The 10,832-nt window shown below is 43.5% G+C and overlaps 1 protein-coding gene across 2 annotated transcripts in view; it reads left to right on the plus strand.

The window, feature by feature from the left end:
• The window catches only part of LOC106806292 (propionyl-CoA carboxylase alpha chain, mitochondrial-like), a 34,801-nt gene that overhangs the window by 7,468 nt on the left and 16,501 nt on the right, over window positions 1–10,832 (plus strand). For both annotated transcript variants that reach the window (XM_014808178.1, XM_014808177.1), the window contains exons 2-6: window positions 7,057–7,158; window positions 9,097–9,213; window positions 9,729–9,842; window positions 10,229–10,282; window positions 10,451–10,698. In XM_014808178.1, coding sequence (XP_014663664.1) covers window positions 7,057–7,158; window positions 9,097–9,213; window positions 9,729–9,842; window positions 10,229–10,282; window positions 10,451–10,698 — 635 coding nt within the window. The remainder of the gene's footprint in view (window positions 1–7,056; window positions 7,159–9,096; window positions 9,214–9,728; window positions 9,843–10,228; window positions 10,283–10,450; window positions 10,699–10,832) is intronic.

Genomic DNA, 10,832 nt, shown 5'->3' on the forward strand with positions numbered 1-10,832 from the left:
GCGTGCGTGCGTGCGTGCATGCGTGTGCACGTACACGTGTGTGCGTGCGTGTGCACGTACACGTGCGTGCATGAGTGTGTGCGTGCGTGTGCAAGTACGCGTGCGTGCGTGCGTGTGTACGTACATCGTACTAGTGCTGCCGCCTACCGTGGAGGTTAAGCTAACTCGAGTTAACGCTAACTCGAGTTAAGGCCCCGTGTAGACGCTTAACTCGAGTTAAGGTTCGTCGTGTAGCCATAGCTTCAGCCTGTTCCTCATGAAATGTAGTTTTTGACTAACTTAAGCGCATTTGTGAAATGTTCAAAAGAGCTCTCTGCTGATTGGCTTAGCAGTGAGGGTGACCAGCCAATCACAGCGAAGCACACAAGTGTGCTTTGGTTACTGCTCGCAAAATGGCTGCATCAACAAACGAATCACATTCCGCGCCGAGTAAGCCGCGTATTTCAGTACGGTACTGAATAAGCCGCGTATATTCGGCACCACGCTGGCCTCGTATTGTCTGTCATGTGAACGCAATTTCGAATTGCAAAACTAGTGCGCTTACCTAGACTGGTACCCGTTCGCTACACGACGTTAGTGTAGCGTGTGGAACTGTCGACCGGGTACCAGTCTATATTATACGTAACCTAGCCAGCTAAGCCTCGATTCTCGTGTGAACGCTCCGGGTTGTCTTAGCACGGTATTTCAGCCGAATTCAGCACCAGATAACTACGGAACCAGCGAGGCCGTGTCTATCGTGTGAACGCAGCTATATTTATGAGAGATGAGCTAGAAAACACTCGGCTATTGTTCCAGCTAGCCTACATAAGTTGGTTGGGATTGATTGTCAGTTCAGATGCAAAATATTGAAAGCAAAAGGTTATACACCATAGATTAATTGGGTACTATAACACGCGTAATATAAGATGGGGATGGGATAGGGATAGGGTGACTGTTTGTACTTGTGTGTGGGACTGCCGTACCCATAGCTTCGAGACATTAAGATACGGCTGCTATGTTTCATGTTTATAAACATTGACGTCATATGCGGCGCCGCACATGCGCAGTTTAACGGTTGGCAGCAAGCAGATGCGTGATATTGTTCGATACAGACGCACGCACGCACGCACGTCTACGTACGCACGCACGCACGCACATGTACGTGCGCACGCACACACTCATGCACGCACGTGTACGTACGCACGCACGCACGCACATGTACGTGCGCACGCACACACTCATGCACGCACGTGTACGTACGCACGCACGCACGCACATGTACGTGCGCACGCACACACTCATGCACGCACGTGTACGTACGCACGCACGCACGCAGCGTGTACGTGCAGACCAACGGAACGCACGGTCAACGCATGCACGAACGTGCTAAGTTCACACGCACTCACATGCACTCTATGCACACACGTGTACGTGCACACGCAGCACGCACGCATTCATCACGTGTACGTGCACACGCAGCACGGCACGGGCAACGCAGTCTACGTGCACATGCACACGCTCAGCACATCGCACGCATGCATCGTGCTACGTGCCACAGCAACGGACGCACCCAACGCCATCAGCCCGCAGCGTGTACGTCACACGGCCGCACGCACACCACTCATGCACGCACCGTGTACGTGCGCACGGCACCGCAACCAGCACGCACGAACGTGTAGCCTGCAGACCACGCACGGACAGCTGGCCAACAGCAGCACGTGAACCTGTGCACAGGCACAGCATGTACGCACCAGTACGTAGCACACGCACGGCATGCACGCCATGTGTAGGTACACACGTGACGCACGCACGCCCGTGTACGTGCCACACGCATGCATCTCACGTCATGCACGCACGTGTAGCGTGCCAGCACGCTACGCACGCACGCAACGTACGTGAGTAAGCGTGCAACGCACGTCAGCACGCACGGCACGTCTACGTGCACACTACGCGCACGCCGCACACCGTCATACGTGCACATCACGCGCACGCACACACGGCACGCTACAGACGTGTACGTGCATCACATATATATACATGGTTACGGTATACGTCTACGTGAGCATAGCCTACGCCACACGGGAAGCGCGGAGCACGGAATTCATGCAGCATGTGTACGTGGGCATATGGTTTTTATTTAGTACGCGCGGCACGGTGTACATCCAACGCACGCCCGGCATTAGCACGCATGCACGCCAGGTTGTTACGTGCGCACGCACGCAGGTGTACACGTGCACAGCGCACGCAACAGCACGCACGTGTAGCAGTGCACGCTGTACGTGCAACACGCACGCAACTCAGTGTAGCCTGCACGCACAGCACGGCACGTGTACGTGAATACACCGCACGCACTCAGACACACGGCACGCACGCACGTGTACTATGCACACCGCACAAGCACGGTGTTACGTGCACACGCACACAGGCACGCCGTGTACGCACGCAATCGCAGCCACGTTTACATACACACGCAGCGCACGGCATTTGCATGCACGCGAGTGTACGTGCACCACGGCCCACGCGCACGCACGCAGTGCTACGTGCACATGCATGCACGCCGCACGAAACGTGTACCTGTACACACACCACGTACGCACAACGCACTCATGCACACACCCGCTGTAGCCTGCACACGCACGAGCAGAAATAAAAAACGAAATATAAAGAAAACACACAACACGCAGCACACCGCACGTGTACGTGCAAGCACCACGCACGCACGTGTACGTGCACCAATACGTACGAAACGTGTAACGTGCACACCGCACGCACGGCAGACGCACACACGCAAGCGACCATGCAACGGCATGTGTACGTACCGCACCGCACGCCAGAACACGCAAGCACCACGTGTTTACGTGCCACTACATAAACAGCGGTGTTTTTTTTTTTTTTGCTTTCTATCAGAACATTGTGGTTATTTCACTCCTGTAATTCAAGCAGGCACGCTTTGCCTTCTGGCAACCCAGCAACCATCAACATATACACGTACCATGGTCTATTGACGTCACGTGAAACATTCGCTTTGAACTTACTCATTGTGTATACACCAGCATACAGCATGGTAGCTCAAGAAACGGTATTGCTAGGCGTTAGATACCTAGGCCCCTTGTATAGACAATCTGTCGAAGAAGACACAAGCCTGGTCGGGCTAGAGTTGGCGGGTGCTTTTAGGATGGGGGGCTCGACGATAGCACTGGCGGGCATAAGTGCTCTTGGAGAATCCCTGAGTAATTTTTTTTTTTTTTTTTTTTTTTTTTTATTCTGTTTTTTTTTTTTTTTTTTATTTTTTTTTTTTTTTTTTTTTTTTTTTTTTTTTTTATTTTTTAAATTTTTTTTTTTATTTTTTTTAAAAAAAAAAAAAAAAAAATTTTTTTTTTTTTAAAAATTTTTTTTTTTTTTTTTTTTTTTTTTTTTTTTTTTTTTTTTTTTTTTTTTTTTTTTTTTTTTTTTTTTTTTTTTTTTTTTTTTTTTTTTAATTACTATACGCCATATTATAAATAATATGATTTTGTGCGTTTATTATTCTGAAGTATGATCTGTCATTACCCTTACATGCATACTAGATATGCGGCACTTTCTTTGTCAAAAGATTTATTGACATACCAGACAACGCTCGGCAGCAGCCAAGCATACAGCATGTGGAACTAACCGAAACGTACGCACCTGTCGCAGTTTGGGTGTATTCGGGAGTTTCAGCTAACTGCGCCGAAACAAGTTAACAATTTATAAGACAATTCATCAAAAAAGACCCTTGCGGCGTTGGATCCAATGCCAACTCCCATTATTATCAATTGCATTGACCGAGCCTATTACCTGCTTAACTAATATGGTCAAACTGTTCTTTGATACAGCTACATTTTCTGAGGACGGAAGAAGCACTCCGTATACCCTTTTGAAACAAACGTGGGCTGACGCCTTGTTTGTTTAAAATTACGCAGCCCAATCAGCATCTACCCTATGGTGTCCTATAACTGACGGAGAAAATAGTATTTGATCAAATTACCAATCACATGACCGTGATGGACTGTTCGCCGATCATGGCTAATAGCGTGGAACAAACAAGCACTGAAACGGCCCTGTTATTAACAGTTAAGAACGACATAATTAATGAACATGAACAACCACAAGTTACTAAAACTTGTGCTTTGGACTCTCAGTGCTGCCTCGTACTGTCGATCATGATATTTTACTCAGAGAGCTTCGTTAGGATTGCATTACGGGCAAAGCAGCTTGACTGGTTTTCATCCTATTTTCACACAGATCTACTAGCGCGGTGTCAATATGGGCATTTATCAGACGCTTCGCTGCAAGTGGGGTGTTCCACAGGCTATGCCTGGGGCCCTTCTCTCAACATATATGCGTCGAAATTTTTCGAATATTTGAGCTATCTCCCGAATCCTATGCTTGGTGATGACTCGCAACTGTACCTATCCTTCATCGAATTCTGCTGGGCATGCCGCAGAAAGGCTGTCTCTGGGTGAAACCTGTATAAAGCATATCCGTGATCTGGATGCTTGCGTGATCGCTAATGTTGAACGACGACAAGACGGAATCCTCATCATAGGTACCGCGCAGCAACTTGCAAAGTGGAGCATTGTCATATACTGTCGGGAGTTGTTAAAATTTCGCCAGTATCCGTGACCAGAAACTTGGGTTGCTGGTTTGATTCGCGGCTAACGATGGAGACTCATGTTTCTAAACTCTGCAGTACTTCATTTTTCCATCTTCATAATATTAGAGGAATCCGAAAGTTTCTTTCTACGGAATCAACAAAAATTCTAATTCACGCGTTCATTACTAGTCGTGTTGATTGCTGCAATAGTTTACTTTATGGGCTGCCCCAGGTACAACTGAATAAGTTACAGCGAGTCCAAAATGCAGCTGCTCGGCTTATATGCAATGTATCCAAGTTTGATCATATATCACCTGTTTTATATCATTTGCATTGGCTGCCAGTCTATTTCCGTATAGAGTTTAAAATACTACTCATCAATTTTAAGGCATTACATTGTATGTCAATTGTCACCAGAGTATATCAGAGAATTAGTCACATTAAAGAGACCTAATCGGTACAGTCTGCACTCTGGTAACCACATGTTAATTGAGCCTCCAGCTGTAAAAACGTTGGCTACACTTGGCGATCGAGCTTTCTCATCAGCTGCCCCAAAATTATGGAATAAGCTACCTTGTCATATTCGATGTGAAAAGTCGCTGGAATCTTTTAAACGCCTAGTCAAAACTCATCTATTTAACATTGCATTTTACACATAGACATTATATTTTAGGTGTACATTTGATTTGAGTTCTATTTTATCGAAAATGGTGTATTATTGTCGTTTTTAGGATCTATATTTTACAATGTTGCAGTCCGCTATTTATAATCAGGAATTGTTACAGGATTGTCGTAATTTAAGTATCTGTTTTACAGTGACGCAGTCCGCTGTTTTATAATCAGCTTTTGTAATGCGCACGTGAACATATCTGCATGTAACGTGCGCAATATAAATCAATAAATAATATTATTATTATATTACCAGGAGTAGATGAAGACTCTTCATCTACTCCTGATATTACCCTACTACATGTCTTGTGCTCATGTAAGTATGTATGGGACAAGGTTTCTGTGCAAGTCATGAGCAAATAATTATATGGTGCTGACATTTTTGTGCAAGAGGCTAACAGCTCACACTTGATACATGGTGACAAATATAGCAACACAGTTGAAGTCAATACACCGCTTCTTCACGGCTGCATGCCATGTTGCCAACCAGTCAGGGTCAGCCCGGTCTATATTGGGGCGAAGTTCTCTCATAGCAAAGACAGCTGATCTACAGCATAGATCTGCTACTTCGTTTGGTAGTGCTTAGAAATAGCGTGAAACTCGACTGGTAAATGCAATTCAAAATTAGACATCAGAAAAAGTAACTGACGTTTGTGACGCTTGCACAATTTGTATACATGTGTACTGATCGTGTGTGCGGGTGCGTGTGCGTGTGCGTATACGTATGCAGGGTGCGAAATTAACGGGAGTCCGGAGTCAAATACGCCCTGATTTACTTTCGGACTCCCTGATTTGACATATGCAGGAGTCTGTGTGACTCCCTGAAAATTCTGCCATACTAACTAGTTCGTTCCGGAGCACGGCCTCGCAGAATTACTGTATTTGTTCAGCTAATGTCCGAAGAAAATTTGGCAGCAACTGCATGAATCTTAAAAATAAGCACATGCGTTATTGTTAATATCTTTAATTTTGAACCTCAGAGTGCAGGCTTCCTCATTTTGCTGCGGACTCCCTCTTTTTGAGGGTCGGGTTGAACGTAGGGTTGGACTCCCTTGTTCAAAAGTTAATTTCTACCCCTGCGTATGCGTGTGAGTGTTCAGTTTAGGTTAGACATTTTAAGTGTAAATGTCTCAATTAAAACTAACACATGTCTTGGCCAAATCATATGGGCAATGTCTTGGACAACATTTTTCCCAAACTACGACATGTTCTTTTTGTTAAATATGTACTTGTGATTCAACATCACAGAACATTAAAGGTGCCTTCCCTCGAAATTTCAAGGCAAACGTAAAATCAGGCAAAACTGAATTATTTTAACATTGCACATTTGTACTTGCCTATATATGTGTGATAGAAAAAGCTCAGGAATACGTTCATTAAAAGCTTTTAGACTACAAAGTGAAAGTGTCGGGTCGAATGTTTCAAACAGCGTTTACTTTTGCCGCTCTGCTGCGAAAATAAAGATTTTGAAACTCACTGTTGTTTTATGACAAATGTGAATACATGATTATAGAAATTTGTAGGTATATACTATTATTTATGCACTTACTATCATAATATGCCCTAAAATTCTAGGGTGTAGTATCCCTTCAAGTGAAAATTTCACTAGTATAACTAACAATAGATAAACTAAACAATATATCATGGCCCTGTGGATTGTCACAGTAGGATTATAAATAGACTTAGAAGCAATCTTCTAGACAGTACTGAAACAAGTACTCATTCATGTGCTGTGATAATATCAATGATGATATATAGGTCTATTACATGTCTATGTGCGTTCTGTGTTTCAGCCTACAGCTACGAGGATCATACCGACAGCTTGGTATGGCATTAGTGCCGTGGATTATGATCCAAAGTTTTATACTCTGGATCCAATCAATGATGGAGAAAAGGTATGTTGTTCAGTGACAATCGCCATGTGCCGGCTTCGAAAGAGAAATGTGCATATTATTAATATTACTTATAATTAATATTAATTAATGTGAAATATTAAAGCCACGGTTGAGCAAATATGCTAAGCGTGATCGTAGGTTGGTGTGCTTTGATAGTCTAATGTACGTAAGTCAATGGCCCTCTATTTTCTGTAATTTCCCTGTACAGATGTACCTCATACTAGAGTAATTATTCCGCCGCAGACAATTTCCCTTCTGCTCTATAACTCGACCCCTAATTGACCTAGCGCTACCAAACTTGGTATACTTACACATCTTGGGGAGAAGGTGAGCAGCATACGCCACAACCAGGGTCACTGCGACCTTACTTTGACTTTACTTTGACCTTGATCATATTCCTTCCGCTCTCTAACTCGCCCTCTAATTGACCTACGCATAGCGGCAAACTCTGTATACTTACACATCTTGGGAGAGTGAGCAGCGAGTACCAAAACCAGGTCCACTGGTGCGACCTTATTCGACGTTTAGCCTGACCTTGATCATCATTTCCTCTGGCTCTCTAGACTCCGGCCCTAATTGACCTGCGCTACGACAAAACCAGATGCCATACGACCTTTTGGTTTGACCCTTGCACTTGAACGCTTGATCAATATGTTCGCTTCTGGTCTATAAACATCGGCCCCTAATTGACTCTAGCGCTAGCAATACTTGTATACTTCACATCTTGGGAGAAGGTGTGTCGCGTACGGCAAACGCAGGTCACTGCGACTTTATTTGACCTTTTACCTTGACCTTGATCTATTCCTATTCCGCTCTATAATCGAAGCCCTAATTGACCTAGCGCTACAAACTTGGTATACTTACACATTCTCTGGGAGAAGGTGTGTCGCGTACCAAAACCAGGTCAGCTTGCGACTTTTATTTGCGCTTTCCCTTGACCTTGATCATTTTCTTCGCTGCTATAACTGCGGGCCGGCTAATTGACTTAGTGCTACCAAACTATGCTATACTTACACATCTTGGGGCGAGAAGGTGAGAGCAGGCGTACCAAAACCAGTCACTGTGACCTTTATTCGAGCCTTTACCCTTGAGCCTTGTCATATTTTCCTTCTGGCTCTCTAACTCGGCCCCACATTGACCTAGCGTGATCCAAACTTCCATATACTTACACATCTTGGGGAGAACACGGGGGATAGATGTAGTTGGCGACAACTGCCCTTTCTAGTTACATGTGGTGTTTCTTCCTGGAAGCCGCAGACAGTAGACTTATAGGATTATATAGGGCCCACAGTTTTACTAGATAAAGTAATAACTCTGGAAAATCAGCATATGGACATAATGACATACAGGTACGGTGAGTACAGATGAGGCCTAAGATAAAATATTGCTCGTTTCTCCTTTAGCGACCGACTCGCCAAAATGCCGCTACATGACACATTTTATTAGCCGATTAAAACAAAACAAAAATTAATTTGTTTCGCTAAAAAAAAATCAAATTTGTTCCGCAAAAACATAATATACACAAAACAGAATATAAAATATACATACACACATCTTGTCAAAACAAGATAAAAAAGATTTTTTACCTACCTACCTACTCGGTACCCTGAGAGTCGAGTATAGGTAAAGGGGAAACAAACTATTTTTTAAGGGTGGCCTGATCAACCCATGTTTAGGCATGCACACACACTTTCCTGTAATGTTGTACCAGACTCAAGTTATTAATCATATTATGTCTCAAATTAGACACAATGTGAAACTTGTGTATTTTTCCTTATTTGTTTTTAGTCTTTTTCTTTAATAATAATATGTTAGACACTGAAATCTCCCATGATTATTGCCAGCTATTTATATGAGAAGTAGCTTTGGTATTTCCCATGTATTTGTAAGAGCCATCAGTGCAGTGCGCATGTTGTTAAATGTTTGATTCGTTTTCAGAAATTTGACAAGATCCTGATAGCGAATCGAGGTGAGATTGCCTGCAGAGTTATAAAGACAGCCAAGCAGATGGGAATCAAGACAGTGGCTGTGTACAGTGAAGCAGATGGACTATCAGTATGTTAATCTGCATTTTGTGGTAGTAGTATTCATATATAGTTTTATTATACCACGTTTATTGTTGGATTGCCCAGATGTTTCAAAAATCATGTTTCTTGTCTTGGTATCAAGAACTGAAAGTTTTGTGCGTGATAGGTGAAACCAATTGTTAACCGTGATAGTCGTGCGGAGATTCAATGGACCATATTTTATATAACCAGTTTTTTTTCTGAAATGTAGAATTCACATTATATTGTAAACTAACCTGCTTATAGTCTAAATGTATGGAATTCATGTTGTGTTTTACGGTGACATAGTTATAGTTCAACTATACAGTTCGTAAATAACTAAATTACTGTTGCTAATTATAAAAACAGCGTCATGAATGTTAAATTACTAGATCAGCTGGTGACACAAGTGTTGTTATTTATTTTATCTGCACAATATTCATTTATTCAGGGTAAAATTTCTATAGGCTCAGGATTATATGTGTTTGGGCATGGATATGTAGTTTTCACATTCCTGTTTTATAGCTGCACACAAAGATGGCAGATGAGTCTGTTTGCGTTGGGCCTCCACCAACGAATAAAAGCTACCTGAACATGGACGCCATTCTTGAGGCTGTCAAGTCAACAGATGCGCAGGCCGTAAGCACGCTAGCCCTCATGGGGCGTCTCAGCAAAAATTGTGTAGTCGTAACTAGCCAATTAACGTTGCAAAAGAGTGCGGGAAATATATTGGTTGGAAGAGTAGACCCAATTGTGAAGGCATTTCTGAAGTAATGATTGGTGAGACTTATGGTTGTGGATTTACAATTCATTGCTAAGAGTGTGAATGTAGAATTAGTAATGACTATTATAGCATCTGTGAAGTAACAGCTGTGTTTATATATCTTGCGAGAAGTAATTGAGAGTTGTATGGATTTTACTTCCCACGAACATTACCCAGAATGAATGTATGATAGTATGAGGATTGTGCTATATAACTTTATGTTATATAATATTAGTAATCATTTATCGTATAATTATTTCAGGTTCATCCAGGTTATGGGTTTCTGTCAGAAAACACAGAATTTGCAAGGGAACTGGTAAGTTTAAATCAAATCTAAATTTCTTATAAAAAAACAACAAATCACAGCGAACATTTAGTTTGAAGACTGAGAATGAGTGAAAAAAAATGAATGTTTGATAAGAAATATATTTAAAAAACACCTTTTTTACTCCAATTTAATACGTTTGAACATTGTAATTTGCAGACGGAGATGGGTGTGACATTTATCGGGCCAAATAGCAAGGCAATTAGCTCGATGGGAGACAAGATCGAAAGCAAGAAGATCGCCCTCGCGGCGAAGGTGAGCACGATCCCCGGCTACGACGGCGTTGTTAAGGACGAGGAAGACTGTGTGAAGATCTCCAACGAAGTTGGCTACCCCGTCATGATCAAGGCGTCGGCCGGCGGCGGAGGCAAGGGCATGAGGATTGCGTGGAACGACAAGGACGCAAGGTGAGACGACTCAAACGCCTGCCTGCCTGCCTGCCTGCCTGCCTGCCTGTCTGCCTGCCTACCTGCCTGTCTGCCTGCCTGCCTGCCTGCCTGCCTGCCTGCCTGTCTGCCTGTCTCCCTGTCTCTCTGCCTGC

The sequence above is a fragment of the Priapulus caudatus genome, unplaced genomic scaffold (genome assembly GCF_000485595.1).
Source record: "Priapulus caudatus unplaced genomic scaffold, Priapulus_caudatus-5.0.1 Scaffold152, whole genome shotgun sequence".
In the NCBI taxonomy this organism is placed as follows: domain Eukaryota; kingdom Metazoa; phylum Priapulida; class Priapulimorpha; order Priapulimorphida; family Priapulidae; genus Priapulus; species Priapulus caudatus.